General features: G+C 41.4%; 1 protein-coding gene across 18 annotated transcripts in view; it reads left to right on the forward strand.

Annotated features, from left to right (window-relative positions):
• Positions 1 to 19601, forward strand: part of ptprsa (protein tyrosine phosphatase receptor type Sa) — a 231861-nt gene that overhangs the window by 88982 nt on the left and 123278 nt on the right. For 17 of the 18 annotated variants that reach the window (XM_076874371.1, XM_004562015.3, XM_076874368.1 and 14 more), the window contains one exon: positions 16135 to 16358. In XM_076874371.1, coding sequence (XP_076730486.1) covers positions 16265 to 16358 — 94 coding nt within the window. In that variant the 5' untranslated portion in view covers positions 16135 to 16264. Of the gene's footprint in view, positions 1 to 4000; positions 4026 to 16134; positions 16359 to 19601 lie in introns of all 18 variants that reach the window. The other variant, XM_076874365.1, reaches the window with a different exon arrangement.

Genomic DNA, 19601 nt, shown 5'->3' on the forward strand with positions numbered 1-19601 from the left:
CCCACATTGAGGAGTTAAAAAAAAAGAGTGAGAGAGAGAATTTCTGGTGGAAAAAAGTTTCCAGAAGAAGATAAAAATGGTATTTTTAAACGCACAATGACATTAGGCTCAAATCAAAACATCAGCAATTGCCATTCAAGGTTCAATGTTCAAGGTTCTTTATTTGTCACATGCATAGTTATACAAGTATAACACACAGTGAAATGTAGCCATTGTTGATTCCTGAGGTCATCACCCATTGGCAAAAACCCTTCTGCAAGGAGATTCTCCACATAGTCATAAATGAGCCCTGCCAGGGACTTTTAGTGATTGAACTACCTCTAACTTCCACTTTCTTTCCATATCTTTGTTTTTCTTTTCTTCATTCAGGAGGGGATATAAATATTTGTAGCTTGAAAGAGAAAATTGGCAAACCTGTGCTCCGGCTCAGTGGATTTTGTTCAGCGTGTTGTAACGGTGTTTTGCTCCCCAAGTTGAGAAATTTGTAGGGTTTTTTTGTGTGTGTACGATAGTCTCCGTGCTATATGTCATGGATAATGAGGGTAAAAAGGGGCAGCTGGTTCACCTCTTCGTAGCAGCCAGCTGCACCGTAGCTCTACTGTAGCCTGCCCCTCACACATACGCACCCATACAGTAGCTCTGGTGGAAAATGCTTGGGAATTACTGTTGTTGCTCTGGGTTCATTCATGAGTGGACCTGGCTACGAGCGTACTGCAATACCCAGGTGACCGAGGCAGCCTTGTGGGACCTTGTTAGTGACAAATACACACACAGCCACACAGAGAGAGGCGCCACATCCTTGGTTTACTCCTACAGCCAATATCTTAGGCGTAAATCGTTGAAAAAGCATTCTGTTGCTAAATGAAAATTGTTCTGTGTATTTGTAACTTAGTAGCTGTAATTTTAAGTGCTCTCAGAAATTTTTTTTTAGTTTATCAAGCAAATGTGCTGCAGTGAGCTGGGGCCAAGCCAGGTGGCTTTGCCTCTTCGACTCTCCATCCTCTCATTTTGTTGTCATCGCCTTTAATTTACTTCAGAGGCTTTCTTGCCGTCATGCCAGCAAACGGAGCGTCAAAATTAGGTCTGGAAGACCAATGGAAGACATGCTTTTTGTATATGTATGCAAGGATGTAGGGACATTTTTGCATGGTGGTGTTCACGCGCACACGCATGCAGACAGCACACACTTAAAATACACAGGGATGGCTTGACCAGATGGAACTGCCTGCTTCTTGCTGAGCGAGCTTGACGACCGTTGAGCAGCTTGAGGTGTACCGAAGTGTCGGGCCACGAACACAGACCAAGCTATAGTCGCATTTAATGAGCACATACATATAGTATCCATGCAGATAGGCTGACACATCTCATACACTCACATTTCTGTAGTCTTGTCACACACATGTGAAATCACACATTGACAATTGTAGTCACACAAACTCAGGCACTCACATAGACAAAAAGGACAGACGCATTCAAACTGAAGCACTATTGCATCAGACAAGACCTTCAATCAAGCCCTGTGTTTTGTATTCTCAATAGCTAGAGTGTCACTTGTATTAATGGCTGATTAGCTTCCTCTCTGCGTAACGCCCGTGCATATTGACAGCCATTTTTTTTCTTTCTCCCACTGTCCCTCTCTTCGTTTTCACCTATTCTCCCTTTGTTCCCTCCCTTCTCTTGCTCCATTCCTCCCTTGCTACGAATCGTGACGCTCCAGTCAGCCTGTTCCCTTAGCTGTGATTAGGGGCTTTGGATTTCAGCCTGCATGTATTTCAAGGCCCGTAGGCGTTTAGGGGAGAGAAAAAAATGGCCGTCGTTTTCTGTCCAATAAAGGAAGACGAGTGAGGGTGATCCAAATATGCAAAGTGAGCAAGTGAACGAGTTGTACACAACTCTTATGATGAATAACCGAAACAAAAGAAATATAAAAAGCATGGGGAAAAAATGGGCCTCCTGGTTGAGTGAGAGCCAGCACTCTGCCTGGCGCCAAGAAGATGAGCAGCTTGGTGCCTGGCTTGGATGTCAACATTTTATGCTCTTTCTCAATTTTTGTTCACTCTGTTACTCTTCAAATGACTAATTGCAATGGTGTGTGTCTGAATGAAGCTCAGATTTCCTCATTATTATTTTTTTTACTTCTGCCTCGTTGACATTTTGATTTTGTGTTGCTGATATACTCTTAGAAGTCTGCTGTCACGTTTCTGTCATATACCTCGTAACTGTTGTGTGTTTCTGACGCGCTTGAAGGAAAAGCCGAGTGCTTTCTCAGAGGGTCATCTGATTGTTGGGGTTTTCTTTCTATTATTATATGGCCTTAGCTTCCCTTTACCTTGAGATGACGATTGTTGCGATTTGGGGATTTATAAATAACATTGAAATGAATTGAATAACATTTATTCATCATTTTATGTTTAGAAAGATGTAACAGTCCAAAAACAGTCTAATTCTACCTAATCAATTAAATGCTGAACATAATCATGCCTACCGTTCTAAATACTGTTACATAGACAAGAAGTCACCACACTTAATGAGCGTTCTTTGTTCTTTTTATTCAACAACTATCTTTAATATTGTCATTTGGTAATTGAACTGACCAGTTGTGGTCACATTTAAAGCAGTAGGCACACTATAAATTGAAATTTTGTGAACCTGTGGTCTTACATGTGACCTTATAAAATGACTTTGAAACTTAAAAGGTACAATATTTGACTACAAAGAATCCTGCTCGGGGAGTGATGGTGACTCTTTGGCAAAGATGCACCAGGGTTGTGCACATAGGTATTGATCATTATTGATTGTTCGCTTTTCTTAGTCTTTTAACTACTTTCTGATAACTCCTCAGGGGAGATTTTAAGATGAGAACGTGAGCCAGGAAGACCTCGTGTGAAAGACAAAGACTAACCCCTGCCAGACAAATGTGAAATATTGAAAATCTGCCTCAAGACTTGACTTGAGACTGGGACCAGGATTGACCCTGGTTATCGATGTAAATACTGTAATCCTTAACCAGGTTAGGGCAGAACACACTTTTATTTAGTTTAAGGCTTCTTTCATTCTAGTTGTCTCTACCCACTCTTGATAACCAAACTGATGACCAACTTTGCAGTCAGAGCTCTGCTAAAGATGCATCCCTATTCAAAGTCCCCCTATCTTTGAAGCTGACTGGTGGTCGCTTGCAGACATGTCAGGCTCTGGTTGCCTAGGTAACATACTGCCATATTTACTACCAAGTTATATGTTAATCAACAGCCTCCTCCTTGCCTGCATCTTGGGTCCCAATTTTGAGTTACCAGCAGCTTTTTTTGGCCATAGTTGCTTGAAGTTGTCCTTTTGGTTTTTGGTCACCACATTACCTCTGGTGTGAACACAGCTTAACTTTCCTCTCTCACTTCTCTTTTCCAGTAATCTAACTCTGTGTATGCATTAGCCATTTTTTTATTGCAATGAACTCTGGACATGCAGTAATATTGCAAATAAATAACAGGAATAGACTCCCTATAAGCGCTTTTAGTCATTCTGCTTCTAGTATGGACCCACCAGAATAACGTGATGATGTTATGATTTTACGATATCATTTACGAGTGCCTTGTTGATTCTGAGCATGGCAAAAAAGTTGGACATTGGTTACGTTATGCCAATCTTAAACAGTTTGAGTTGAGCCTTTTCTGGTAGTTTTTATTTCTTCCCTGAAAACAGGCCTGAAAGATTCCTGGGCTGTTTTAAACGCCAACAGATTCCTTGCAGTAGAAAACTGCCAATGTTCTCCATGTCACTGGGGCTGGCTCCAAAGCCTGTCTGGGACCAGTGTGATACAACCATCTACCTCCAGTAAGCCCCCATCAGAGACCCCCATATCCTCCCACTTGTGTGTTTGATTGTGTTTAAAGTGCAGGGGGTGTGTCTTCGCTCTCACTGGCGTGTTCTGTCCTTATGTTGTAATTCTCTATGCAAAACAGCTTTCAGTATTTCTTTTGTCTGCCTTCTTCTTTGTCTTTTCCAGACCCAGTAATTGTACGTATGGGTCGGTAAGTCTATCACATTGCTTTTAAGTCATAGCAGAACAGTAGAGCTTTCCGTCCTTTTGCTGTTTTTGTCTCAGTCTTTCCGTCTCCTTCAAAACTCGCAATACACAGCATGGGTGTGCAAAGTGGTAAAATGACGAACGCACACACCGAGAGAATAAAAGACAGCAAGACAGAGAGAAAGCGGTCTTGTTTATGCATTAGTTGCAGGACTTAAAAGGCCCACCACCCCACCCACTCTACCATCACTTAAAATCAGCGTGGATACTGCAGGCAGGAAAACAAACAAGCCCAGCAACAACCCCCACCCACACGATTTCTGCCGGGGTGTTGCTGTTTTGAATATTGCAGAATAAATTTAGTCTTGTTTTTTGCCATCTTCTAAAAATATATTTTATTTGCATGCCATAGCTTGGTCTGACTCACAAAAGTATGTAGTATACAAAAACTTGAGGTTATCCTTCACACACACAAAAACAGAGCTAAATCAGGCAGGGATGGATGTCTTGCTAACCATTCCCTGCTGTGAAGGAATGTATGGTGTTATAAAGGAGTATTTAAAGATGTTTACCAGCTGTCTGACCTCCCACCTTTGACCCCCACACACCAGCAACACCACCACCACCCCCAACCTTTACTCCCACGGCGCCCTTGGCGCGCTGAAATTCGCTCTAAAGTCAAAGGCGCGTGACGTGCTGTGGCACTGTGGGGGTTTAATAGTATGGTGGTGCTGAAGCGTCATTTGTCGGAGTGAAAGGGTCAGAGGGTAGACACATGCTCAGAGGAGTGATGGCTTGTAGAAAGACTGTGCGCATGAGTGATTGTGTAAGAGAACCAGTGTACATGTACACCTCTGAGAGGCAACATGTTACTACTATACATATATATATATATATATATATATATATATATATATATATATATATATATATATATATATATATATATATAATCATGGCAGCACAAGAACAAGCTCTGAGTACAAGATCCATAGAGGCTGGGGTCTATCGCACCAGGCAAGACCCCAGGTGCAGGCTGTGTAAAGATGCCCCAGAGACAATCCAGCACATAACAGCAGGGTGCAAGATGCTAGCAGGCAAGGCATACATGGAACGCCATAACCAAGTGGCCGGCATAGTGTACAGGAACATCTGTGCCGAGTATAACCTGGAAGTCCCGAGGTCAAAATGGGAGATGCCCCCAAGGGTGGTGGAGAATGACCGAGCTAAGATCCTATGGGACTTCCAGATACAGACGGACAAAATGGTGGTGGCTAACCAACCGGACATAGTGGTGGTAGACAAACAGAAGAAGACGGCCGTAGTGATCGATGTAGCGGTTCCGAATGACAGCAATATCAGGAAGAAGGAACACGAGAAGCTGGAGAAATACCAAGGGCTCAGAGAAGAGCTCGAGAGGATGTGGAGGGTGAAGGTAACGGTGGTCCCCGTGGTAATCGGAGCACTAGGTGCGGTGACTCCCAAGCTAGGCGAGTGGCTCCAGCAGATCCCGGGAATAACATCGGAGATCTCTGTCCAGAAGAGCGCAGTCCTGGGAACAGCTAAGATACTGCGCAGGACCCTCAAGCTCCCAGGCCTCTGGTAGAGGACCGAGCTTGAAGGATTGACCGCCCACAGGGGCGTGCTGGGTGTCTTTGGTTTTTTTATACATACAGTATATATATATATATATATATATATATATATATATGTGTGTGTGTGTGTGTGTGTGTGTGTGTGTGTGTGTGTGTGTGTGCGTGTGCGAGCATGTCACTTTCTTGGAGGCTTAGAGGCTCCATTGTGCTATCAGAGCTGCCTTTCTTCTGTTGTTTGCCCACGTGCATGCCCGTCGTCCACAATAATCCTCTGTCTGCCACACAAGCAAACTCTTTATTCCAGCGGTTTGTAGGAAAGTAAGACAAATTCACAATTGACTCTCTGTTTCAGTAGGTTATTCTGGAGGAATACATTAATATGGATCATGCTGCATTATTACCACAAATTACTGGATAAATGAATGTCACATGAGGTGGCTTGAGCCTCAGTTTTTGGCTAAAAGACATGCCATCTCACGCTGGGCTTTCTGATGGTTATCTAGGAACACTCGAGGGAATAAAATAGTTGGCAGTTAAGTTGGCATTTAATCACTCAATATGTAAGTCTTCTTTGCAGCTAGTTGTTGAAAACTTACATTGCCTGAATTGGCAAGTTACTCCTTGAATAACTTTTTTCTTGTTAAAATACAATGTAGACAGAAAATTTAGGAGGTGTTAATTTTATAACCCTTATTTGAATTAAAAATTGGATCTTTTACTTTTACGTTTTCACGTTCTTTGTAAAGTAAGTGTACAATTTTTTCCCCTCTTTTTGTCTTTGGTTATTTGTAGCATTTGAATTCCCAAGTCTAAGCATCACATTTGTTCCTGTCTGTTTCTCAGATCTTTTTTAAAGTGACTGTAAAAAAACAGTTGTCTGTACCGCTATAGTGGGAACGCTGGTGGTATGACTGTGACGGGTGCACAAACAGGCAGAGAGGCAGAGTGTGGGTCAGCCTTGCCATCTGTTTTGGGTCTCTGCAGTGCAGTAGATTGACAGGGATACAGACACTCTGGTAACACACAGCCTGCTCCACATAGTGTTGCACAACGCTAATTGCTATGATACCATGTTTATTGTCTTTCTTGTATATTTGTAACATATAATCAGATCCAGTGTCGTTTAAACCAAACAAACCCAAAAGACAGTCATTTTGCACATCAGCACAGAGCAGTTGCTGCTGCTTCAGTCAGACAGAGGATGTTGTTCATCTTCTATTTTTTTGAGAACTGAGAGGGAGGTTTCAAAAACAGTTTTACGCTTACTTTGGCCATAAGAATGTGGAGAAAAGTTGCCAAATCAATTCAGAATAACATGCCAGGGATTGGTTTTATTTGACACAGAGAGACTCCTAACTGCTAGTACCTAGTGCTTGTAAGGAGTCCTTGACTTTACGTGTTAACGAATCGGGTACACCTTCGTGTCCGTTTCAATGAGAGATTTGCACTGATCAGTATCACAAGGGAATTTAAATTGCCAAAGCTTCTAGCTTTGAGCTTGTAGGTTAGAACTTAGTTAGGACCAATTAGTGTCATGTGAGAAACTTCTGACCATAAGGTTACTGCTACGAGCATGGTTTAGGTGAGATGACATGTTTAAAATGTCATTACTTGCTACACAGCAAGAGATTCGCTTTTCATGCATTGCCTTGTCAACAAAAATAGGTTGTTGTAAGCAGACATTCAAGGCTTTCGTTGCCTAGATAAACTCTAACCTCTCTCTTTCATAATCCTTTTAATTGTTGGCCTCAAAGTGGAGAAAAGTATTACTCAACACCCTGATCCTCTTTGCAGTTACGTTGCTTGTCATCTCTTGAAGTTACTGAAAGTCTTTGACTTCTCTGGTCACAATATCTGTGCCAGTTACTTTCCATGTGGACTGGCCTAACTAACTAGCTGTCTACACTGGCATATTTTTTCTTTGCATTTAATGGCAGCTTACCTGGTTGATATGCCTAGACCTTGCCAACGAGTTTCCAAGTGCAACTTCCCAGATGGGACTGCGCAACAAACCATTTGGCTAGTCACGTTCAGTCTGATCCCCCAAAGTCTGAACTACATGTCATGAGAGGATAGTCAAATGCCTTTGCTGTTGCCATCACTATTGTCTGACTGTTCACTGTGGAAATGAAGAAAATGTAATAGAAGCTTGTTACAGATGGTGTAACAAGCAGTGAAAATGTAAAAAAAAATTTCGTGTTTTGTTTTTTTGTAGTTTTGTTTTTTTGTTTTTTTTTTGGGGGGGGGGGGGGGGGGGGGTAATAAAACTTAAATCCGAGCAGTGGCTTCAATGGGACTTCCTGAAGTACGCTTAATGATGTCCAGTGTCGTGTGTTATGTTTTCCTCTCTAAATTGTTGTGGGAATGTGAATTTCTCGTGGCGATGCATTTTCATGTTCAGTCCTTTTTGTCATTAATCAGATAATGGCAGAGAAGTGCAAATTAAAATGCACCTTCCCTAATGACACACACACAAAATAAGTTTAATCCTAATTCTTGCTCCCCCAGTGAGGTTATTAAATACTGTTTAGCCTGCTGATGAGCTTTGGCCCAGTTTCTGAAATTACCAGGATTAACTTAATTTTCAATTAAATACTTAAAAAAAGAGGCTGAAAAGATGACCACAGTGGCTGAAGGTTTTTTTTTTAAACTAAATGACTTTGTTCCATTTGTATATGTCTCTGTATTAGTGTATCTTTGTATATTAATACACAAATCTATCCCATCTTTTTTTTCCACATTTGAGAAGTACAGAATTCATTAAAAAGCTGTCAGGACAAAAGGAGCCTCAGATATGAACCCTAAAGAGCACCCCTGTTTTATATGTAACTGATCAGTGCACATGAAAATCATATTTTTTGAAACCTGAAGTTGCGAGATCACATAATGGACCCAATTTGCTGCAGATGGATGCTGCTGGAAAAGAGGCCTATTTATGTTTATAGACAAATAAATGAATTGAAAAGAGTCAAAGGCATGATTATCAGGTTCCGAAATACTGTATCATCCTACTTGCACAAGTTAGTTAGGATTTTTATTAGATGATCTGTGCCATGCAGTAAGGTTTTTAGATTTCCGTTATGTGAAGCAGAAAAAGAAGGCTAACTTGGCCACGACAGTTTTGTTTCTTTTCTAATCTGTCATGTTGAATTTGTAGAGCAGTGAAACTGCAATGCAAATGGAATGGCACACTCTTTTCGGAAACGGATAAAGAAGTATAGAAAAATAGATTGCATGTCTTAAATTTCAACTTTTCGGAGCGAGGAGCCAAGGATGGCGCCAATTTAGCTCGGTTGTGAATTTTATTAACGTGCCAGTAGCCATTTTGTTGTGTAGGTGTGACAGTTTTTCAAATGGTATATGTCTCATTTTGGAAATGAAACTTCTCAAACCACACAGCAAATGTTACACAGTAAGCCCTGCCAATTGCAGAGAGGAATCTTTCTAAACACCCTGGACTGCCAGTCTTTCCCTCCTCTGCCTCCTACTTGATCACTTAGAATAATCTCATTCACCCCCCCAACCCGCATCCCATTTCCAGAATGAATATGAAGCGTGCTTCCCAAGCTGTCCCAGCCGCCCTTCAGAAACTTCTCTCCCTCTCCTGTGGCAATTTCTAAAGGGCATTCAAGCTGCTGGCTAGTTGGTGCGATGCTTGTCTGAATCTGTGGGCAGCAGGCCAAAAACTGATGTCACTTCTTCAGACCCTCCTTCCCCCACCTCTTCTCCCACCACAGACACTCCTGAACAACTGCCTCTTTATATAAAGAACTGCTGCACCTCCTTTCTCCAACTTAAAATTGTGATTTTTACTCTGTCCTATAATTAAATACCACTATTTTACTTTTTATACTGTTTAGTTATACCCTTTCGTCCTACCAGGGTTATCCCAGACACTGCCACCTGTAAATTTAGGCCTTTGTCATCGCTGGCTGCCAGGGCGACAGACGAGGAGAGGCAGACAAAAGTGTACATGTGTGTGAATTTCATGTGCCAACTTGTAATGTCACAGTATGGCGAGGTTACATGGGATAGTGTGTCACCCCTCGGTGACAAACAAAACGGCTGTGCAATAAAGTCTGGGTTTCAGTGGTCAGCTTGGTGCCCAAGCCTCCCAGCTGCCAATCCGTTCGTCTCGACTGCACAGGCCCGATGCTTACTGCTGTGCACTCAACCTCAACAGAGGTGGATTTCAGCTAAAAGCCTCACAGCCCTGGGTGTTTATTGGAAGGACAGCAGTGGCTCATAATGTTCAGAGTAAACCCATTTCCTGCTGATCGAACTCAGAGCAACGCTGCGAGAAAAACAAATAGTTGAAGATTCAGTGGGCTTGTGGTAATTTGGTCTCAAATCTTTTTGTAAATCTGCACTTCCTTTTTGAAGAACTTAGACCCGACAGCGAATGTTGGGGTGTGAAGGTTGTCCAAACACCAGTAAGACAAATTTACAAAACGCTGAGCTTTAAAAACTGTATATAATGTCTTAGAGTGCTTTTTCAAAAGGGGAAGTTACCTTCTAATACCGGGAATATACAGTTAAAGTTATTTTTAGTGTAGCATTGCAGAAAAATCTATTTTAGCAGGCAAACTGTGGCTCAAATGGCATCTCCCAAAGATCCCAAAGAAAGGTTATGGTGCTCTCAGGGGGACAGCAGATGGCCGACACAAGGTGTCTCTGAAGTGTCAAGCATCATTTGTGGAACTGGGAGACTGGGAACAGTTAAGGGCAAAGGCTCATGGGAAAGCTACTCCATGGAGAGGTTGCCGGGGGAGGGCGTTCTACAGTCCCTTAATGAGGTCAAGGCAGTGCAGTTCTCCCTACCTATGCAAACAGTCTTCACTTTGGGCAAACATTTTGCTCATCCATCACTGTAACAATATAATATGCTGTGCATAAATGTCAGTGGAGGTTGTTTTCAGGCTGTTCCCGGGATGCTCTGGTGTCGCTGGGCAGCAAAGACTTGTGGAAACTGGCAACTTTGGAACCGCTCATAAACTGGGAACCTGTCTCTAATGTATCTGTTTACATCTCTGTCATTTCTACTGGCTCGGATTCCTGCTCTGAATGTATAAGACATGTAGGGTTATCACATTTGTTTTCATATTTCTGTTTGCCTTTTGCATTTAATGGAAATGCCAACACTGTCTTGCATATCTAATATGCTTTCCTTATGTGAGCATTTCTTGTTCCACCGGGGCTTCTCTACATGTGCTGAATGACAGGTATACCATTTTTTCCAAATTTCTTTGACATTGATCTCTCTGCACGGAGCGGATGGCAACGAAAGAGTGAGGCTGGGAGGTAGATACACACTGGGGCATTTACATAATAGTCCTGCAGTTCCATGCAAATTCATGTGATTTCCTACCAAACATCTGCAATGCAAGCATAGTTTAGTATGCATGAGTTCAAGGGGGAAGGGAAGCAGAGAGAGGAAATGAGGGATTGGAGGGGAATGGGCAAGAAAAATAAAACAGAGACGCTGTAGAAGATTGGGATGATGACTTGTCTGATCAGGAAATATTTAGAAGACAAACATACCTTTCTTCACACCCTCATCTCAGATTTTCCCTTAATATGCATAAAATTCTGATGCAGAAAACTAATAAGATACAGGGGATGAGTACGTGTCTGTGTGTGTGTGTAGCTGGTTGGTGGTGTTCCTTACCAGTGACATATGGAATCAATACAGTTAGGACTTCAGCGTGGTAAAAAACAGATGGTCTCTATAGACTTGTTTTATAGCTCAGGCCTGGGCGAGTGTCTTGTGTAACTGTGCTTCTTACAGAGACAGACATATAGAGTAACTCACAGAAGGAAGAACTATATGGGCATTCATACTTAAATCATTCCACAAACGCATACAAAGAAACAGCAGAATATGCAGATCTTAGTTTGATTAAATAAAGTCCTTCGGGCTTGCAAACATAGTGTCACTCATACAACGCTCAATCGCATTCATACACAAGTACAGGCTCCTGATCAGCTGAATGTCCAGCGTCTTGCATCCTTGTGTTGTTGCTCCTCTATAAGGTGTGAATCGATGAAAAGCAGTAAAGTGGCTGAAGTAAAAGCCTGTAACACGAGGCTGACGCATAAAAACTTCATCTAAGGTGAAAGACTGCAGAGAGAGAGACAGCAGCTTGAAGGCTAAGCATAAAGAGCAACTAGCACAGTTTGAGCATGAGAGTGATGGAAAAGGATTCTTTTTGCTGCTGTTGTTTCTGTTATCATCATCCTACGGGAGGGGCTGGCATCTGCCCTGTCGTGTTCATTTAAATCCAGCATTTCCTTCTTCTTTAACATATCTCCCTCAGTTGTTTTTTTTTTAATAGTTAAAAACCGACATATTAAAATTACTAGTAATTTGTTGCAGGAATTAGAAAAGTTTTGATCACGCTTGTGTTGTTATGTGTTGTTGATGTTATGTCAGCAATGACTGAGTTAAATATATATGTATAGGCTGTTTTGCAGTAGATTGATCGTTGTCTTTGGACGGATGGTGAGCTGCCAGTGTTCTACAGCCTGGCAAAATTAGACTGTGTTACAGGCGTTCTGGAAACCTGGCAATCTATGAAAAACTCACTCTTTCTAAAGCCCCCAGAGTTACTTTTTGGAGTACAAACACTGAAAATATTATTCTTTTTGAGAGTCTAGACATCAAACACTCGGTTTTGATTGCGAAGCCCAACCAAACTGTGGTCTTTTTAACCGTGTGTCTGAAGTGAGCTTACTGTTCATCACATAAAAGGGATTATTAATGTGGTCCCTCAGGTTATAAGTAGTTTTTCTCAGTGTAAATGCAACTTCACATCTTCTGTGTGTGTGTGTGTGTATCTGTGTGTTTATTACAGTTACTATCTTTGTAACAGTACAGTGCATGAGTGGATAAAAACATCTTGTATTGAAGTTGTGACTCTCGTGGTCTCCATATGCTTACATACCTGTAACTTTATTTTTTTTAAGGATTCATTTCTGCTTTTTGTTTATTTTTTTTTACTTTTTGCAGTGCAGTGTGGTTATGTGCGTGTGTGCATATGCGCACTTTTTATATTAACTTGTCATACTCTCATTTCATGCTTATGGCGTGGATTCCCATCTTCCCTTCCCCTCAGTGCCTTTCTCAATCTTAGTAATCAAATGCATTAGTATCAATATTGCATGGGGAAACGAGCCGAATTTAAAGCTTGACCATGTCAAAGTGAGAGTCCCTAATAGCCAGTGACTGCCACCACTCAGTGGAAATTGTGCTGCCATTTTGGCTGTAATTACTGAAGCTTGGCTCTGGGTTAATATCTCGAGTGATGGGCAGTTTTCACATGGGATAAAAGTTCTAGCTTCAAAATATATTCATTGCCCATCAGTGGGAATAGCCCAAAGTAATGAATAGACTTTGTCTCTGTATGGGTTTTAATCAAAAAGTGTGCAGCACTTTTTAATTTAGTTTACTTCAAAGGGGATTTTCACTGATACATGATACATGTGTGTCAGACAGTCTTGTGATATTCTACTCTCTGTTTGTGTCTTATCTACTTGCAAATACTTAGATACAATAGATTCCTTATTCAGTCGCTTTTTACATCTAGATTCACAGATCAACACATTTTAGAAATAAAAATTAGAATTAACATAAACAGTAACTACACTGGAGCACGCTAACTAACATTTGCTGTGTTACCTTCAGATTGTGAGTAAAGTTACAGATATTTGCCAGCTTGGAGTTAATGGCCGTGGTAAACATCAGTACAGGTGTATTTTGTGTGATTACCTGAGTGGTCTCTTGCACATTGACCACACTCCCATCTACAGGGCATGGGTGGTCACTCTTTGATGAGTATTAAAATGGTGTGAATTTTATGCTTTTTAGTCCCTACTCATATGAACACCTATGGGAGATATGAAGGAAATACCTTTTTCCTATCGCCCTGTTAGTTTACTAAGACATGCTAAAGTTCATTTCTGGTGGTGCATGCTAGCCCAAATATTTTACTTTGACTTTTTTATCCCCTCTTTTTAGTCAACTTTCATCTTTCCATGCACACTTGTCTGTGTAATCTCTGTCTTCCATTTACTAAAACGAAGGCAGAATGAAGCACTATACCCAGCGTCCATGGTTAATCTCCAGCACCCATATGGTTTTAGGCTATGTTTGGTGAGGCTGTTCAACAACAATAGCTGATGTAGTTGTGTTGTGAAGTTTATATGGCAACCAGAGGTGATGATAGTAAGCCATGTCCTAAGGGGAGACCCATAAATCACAAGTTAGGCATGTTGTGAACAGAGAGTTATTCCCTACAGATACACGGGATTCTCTCTGTCAACCCCAGTGTTTAAAGTCAGAACAATAAAGCCATCATTCATAACTTCTAGACTGTTTTTTACTCCCCCTCTATTCTCTCTGTTTATGTGTATTTTACTCGGTTCTTACCAATGACATCACTGGCCCTCCTGGCAAAGAAGAAGAAAAAAAAGCGAGGACACATGTTGGTCGTGTGCGTGTAGTATTGTGTTGAAAGATGAGCTGAGCTTCTGAAAAACACCCACTCTTTCTTGGTATGGTGTCGCCACAAAAGGCCTATTGTTAATCGCGCCTTTTGTGTTTTTGTAAGTGTGCCTGCGCCATGTTTTTCTTACATATTTTCCACATTCTTGCTCATTACATATAGGGAGGACTGGGGGGTTTAGAGGTGAATAGATTTTGTGTTATATATGGATTTGGCTCTATGTGTTTGGGGCTTAATTTTCAGTGCGCCTGCAGCAGCATGTGTCTGCTATGTGAGCCTGGTCCAGGAGTTGTGAAGGGTGGGGCACTCTTAAATGCCTGCTGTCTGGGGTGCTCGGTTACACTGCAATTAGCCCTGGTTTTCTGCCTCTCACAAGGCCACAGTCAAAAAATGGAGCCCAGCAAAACAGCTGCATTATATTAACCTTTTTAACTCTCCTGAGAATTTAACTGTTTGACATAAATCGCAAACCTGTAGGTAGGGTTGTCTAATTTCATTTTAATCTGTTTAAGTTATTTATTTTAGTTTTTACTTATTCGTTTTATTTCATTGAATTAAGGTAATGGAAGCTTTTGTATCTCAGTCTTCTACTCCCAATAAAAGGTCACCAAGATAACTGAGACATGATACAATGAGGTTAAGTGATGAAGTGTAGTACGCGTTGAAATGATGCATCCCTGAACTTCCATGATGGCTTGTGTGCCAATGTGCTTTTGACCCTGAATCCATCTGAATGTTTTTTTTTTAAGTATATTCGTTCCCTTATTTGGCCTCTGTAGTTGAATAATACCTCTTTCATTAAAACCTGAGCTGTGAAGCAGGTAAAAATGCTTTTTTCAGGGACATTTAGAAAATTATTGTTCAAATATATCAAAGATCAACGTGTTGCCAAAAAACAAAACAAAAACAGTGATAAATTGTACGTCGTCTACACAATTAGTTCAGTTGTACCCTTGTTAACCACCTACAGTGCAAGGTAGTTAATCTCCCTTCTAGTAAATCGCTGCCACCCCTTGTGTCACCTCAGCTAAGCAGAATCCCTGGAGCTTGGGGGAGTTCACCGTCTTGCACAAGGACACCAAAGCAGGGCAGATGCTGGCTGACACTTTGTCCTCTGATCTGGGTCCTCTGAGAGCGCACGGTTTTGGGTTTTCATGTTCACAGCTTGATTGCTGAGACAGACAGAGCTTTGCGTTTAAGCGTCCTTGAGCATGACACTGAATATCTCTCTGTAAGTGGTAAAAGTATGTCAGCACATATTCATCACATTCATGTCATGATTGCTCCTAGTTCTGTCTTTGTGTGTCTCTTTATGCATATCTTGTTAATTAAAGAGTATGTATTACCACTTGGTGGTGTCTGTGCGCAGCACCAGCCATATCAATGAGAAGAGGAGTTCCTGTGTGGGTGGGAGTGTAGTGGGTGTCATCCTGGGTTCCTTGGTCTCTCTGTGCAGCTTGGGGGATTAATGGCAATTTGAGTAAAACAAAGAGACGATGCCTGGGATATCGTCAGGTGCCTGTATAATTACAAGGTGGTGAGATAAGCAAATAACGACAAGATCAGGCGATTAGGAGGCGAAGAAGAAAGAAAGCAGCGGCAGCCCTGCCCTGCTAATTGAGGGATGTGAGAAAACAGTGGTTGTGAGATCGGAATGTTAAAGGTTTGGGGATGTGGCGCCTTTACTCCCAGCTGTGCCACTGATAACCTGTTACCTTCTTCCATTTATGCGTTACCGCCAATGAGGGATTGTAGAAAATGCAGCAGACTGTCGTGACCTGTGTTCTTTTGCTGTGGGCAAAACCACCATTGTGGAACTGGAGGTTTTATATGGAATTGTTGCAACAGTGAAATTGTTATGACACTTTAGTTTCATAGAATATAAATGCTAAGAAGTATGATGATTAATGTACTGTGACAAAATCTGATTGTTACAAAGTAATATAGGTAACAAGTGTTTTTGGGTTCATCACTTTTATTTATTCATATTTATTTCCTATTCTGTGTTTTGCAGAGCGTCAAGCTGTCCTGCTTGAAGACCCCACACGTCCTCGTGCAGTTGGGGCCTCGGCTCTCCGGCCAGGTCAAAGGTCACTCCGACCCTACCCTCCCCCTCCCCCTCCCCCTTCCCTACCAGAGCCAAGATGGCCACCAGTGGTGCCCTGCGCATCTCCTTGCAAGTCCTGCTGCCTGTGATCACTCTGCTGCTATCACTGCTGCTCACCGGCTCCAACGCCAGTAAGTACCAAGATCTTCTCAATTTTGGTGCCTTTAACAGGTTCATCACTCATATCTGCAAACTTATTAAAAAGTGGAGTAATCACAAAAAAGGGGGGAGAGAGGGACATTATATAAGCTTTGGTGAACCTTTTTTCTTTACTTTGAGCACTTCCAAGATGCTTTTGTTGCATTTTGCGACTGCACATTTGTATTTAAAGATTGCATGCTAATGACTGTTTACATCTTATCTAGGTGGGACTGCTTTAGCGTAGCCAGAGGAAAGAAAAAGCTTATTTGTAAAACCAAAGCCATATTCATTTAGCTGTAGCGGTAATCCTTTGGCCTGTGTTTTTGTGTCTATGCAAACGTGGACTAAGCAGTAAATTCCACTACTGGAATTACAGGGCACTTGTATGTTTACATCACTGGAGCCACGTGTAAAACACGGCTTATACAGACAGAGGTGTTGTTTAAGTGATACATGGACTTCTCCTTGTATATAGCCACATTAACCAATTCTAAAATTCATGTGCACACTCATGGATACACCAGGGTTAACTTGGGGTTCAGTGTCATGCCCAAGGATAGTTCTACGTGCAGACTGGAAGAGACAGGGATCAAACCGCTGACTTTATAAACAACCTACCCAATATCCACCAGAAAGTATGATGTTAGATAGCATTGTCATGATAGAATAACTTGGCTAAGATGCTTCCTGTTTGGATAGGCTGTAAGTCATTGTGTGGGTATTCGATATTTGGATAATGTTCTGACAATGCACTTATTTTCATATAAAAAGATTAATATCACATAATAATTGCCTAATTTAGGCATTGTATTTGTCTGTATGCAGTGTCCTCCATAGTTAGTAACAGAGTACATAGCGATTTCTATGAGCTAAATGTTTGTGTATTAGCCCTGGAATATGTCAGTGATAAGTCCTTAAAATGGGAAGTAACAGATTAGACACGTTATTTCACAGTCATTGCTGACTTTTGTTGTCTACCTTGAACAATTTAAGAGGGATATTGTATTTTCCACTCTGTTTGCTCCGCATTTTCTTTTATCTCCAATTTGACATTCAATGAATTTGTTTTTAGTGGTTCATGATGACACGATTGCTTGATTTTCCTCATGTTCCAACAGAGGCGAACCTTTGATTGCACAGTGGTTTGACTGTCTGGTAACATAATTGGAGTGTCTTTCAGCTCAGCTGGCAAAAAATATCTAAAACTGCACTCCGACAGATGTCAAACAGATGTCTTTGTTCTCACTGACAGTGAGGCCACAGACGAATGCGGAGCGAAAGTAAACGTCTTAGAGCCCCTGAACTTAATATGTGGCTCATTAGAATGTTCTTGTCTTCTGTCCACTCGCCGACTGTTTATTACGACTGCGTTTCTCCCTCGCGCAGCCTCTGTTTGCTCGCCCTGGTTTAAATAACAATCAGTGCAATCTGCTTCATCTTTGATGGAGATTAGCCCCCCGTACCCCACTGCCATCACCCACCCTCTCACTGTCTCAAAACAGTAGGGCTCTCTGCCCATCTTTGTCGATGCCGTCTGTAGATGAGATTGCTGTTTTTTGTCAGACTTCCTCGCCCTGTCCTGTTGTTTCACTCACAAGCTTGTACTTTTGTTGTTGTTGTTGTTCTCCCTTTTTGGGGGTAAAAAAGACACACACAGTCACACACAGGCACATATATGCATGCTGTCCTACTCCTTTTTCTCATCTCTTTTGGGGGCCGCACTATTATGCTTGGAAATATATGCACAAAAGCACAGGCTACCTTCCTCTCCTCCCTTTGAATGGCTTTCACCCCCACATTCATGGCCAGACACACACAGCCCAGTAGTGCAGTTGTCCAATTATTTTCACTCCCACTTGCTGGACTGAAAGGATGCCACCGTTTTGCAGAAAAGCCCAACTGAAAGCATGATGTCATCCCCACCTCTCACGTCCCTCCCCTCTCTCTCTGCGTCTCTCTCTCTCTCTCTCTGTCTCTCTCTCTCTCCATCTCCCCTTGCCCTCCATTCCTTTTATTTACACTCATAAATCACGGTGAGAAGGAGACATTTTTAATCAAAAGAGAAAGAAATATGGCTCAATAAATCCTGCCACCCCAACCATAATAATGCTTGGCTTGTGTGAATGTCTATATTTGCATACATTTATGTTCAGGTACACAAATGTAAATGTCTGTGTGTGTGTGCAAAGTTTGAAATATGCTTATGCGTAGAGTTACACCTGAGCCTTTTCACAGGTAGCTGTAAGATAATGATAAACTATAGAAGTATAACATTTGTATTAGGCCAGTATCATCCAACAACAATACTTTTGCTTACATGTGATTTTCTTTATTTTTAATTTGTTTGAGCTCTTGGGTATTTTTTTAGTTCATTTAATCAAGCCAATTAATTCTCAGACACTGATGATACAAAGACCACACCAGTAACAAAAGAAATGTAGTTAACGATTGAGTAATTTTTCATATCTTTATAGAATGCTTTAAAGTCACGATTAAAGGTAGAAAAGCATCCAGCACAAAGAATATAAAGCTTTAACTATATCAGACAGTTCTGGTTAAAAGGGCAGGCTGTTTTCCTTTAGAAAGAGTCTCTGTTGATACCCAAAATAGAGGCCTACTTTACCGATATAAGGGTTTAAAAAAACGAACAACACTGTCAGCGTATTGGACTCTTTAGAAGCATGAATGACATGATTAAAAGGGGACATAATGGGGTCATTGTTTATTAACTTGCTGAAATTGATTGTCACAAATAATTTATATACATACACATTACTTGTGAGTTGGGCTCTAATGAGAAGTGTTTACAATTTTGTAAACCTCTGGTTGGCTCTGTAGTGCAGTGGGTTACAGATTCAGCTAACAAGCAAAGGGATCCTGGTTCAGTACCTGGAGGAGATACAGATCCCTTTGGAGCCACGTCAGGAAGAGTATCCGGTGTTCAAAAAGGGGGGGGGGAAATGGCTAAATCAAACATGCTACCTGGGTACCCCTATATAAATAAAAAAATTTTCATGTTTAAACTTCAGCTGTAGAAGTGATGCCATATTATATTTTTTGTGACTATGTCTTTATCAATTGTATTGATATTGCAATACAATTGCAGGTGTGAAAACATTGTTTTGTCACATCTTCAGATAGAATTCATGAGGATTTTTTTCTCCTTTCGTTTGGAGAAATAAGTTTTGTTTTCGTTACTTCCTGTTGAGAAGCACACTGTTTTACGCTCAAGT

Source organism: Maylandia zebra, linkage group LG15 (genome assembly GCF_041146795.1).
Source record: "Maylandia zebra isolate NMK-2024a linkage group LG15, Mzebra_GT3a, whole genome shotgun sequence".
Taxonomy (NCBI): domain Eukaryota; kingdom Metazoa; phylum Chordata; class Actinopteri; order Cichliformes; family Cichlidae; genus Maylandia; species Maylandia zebra.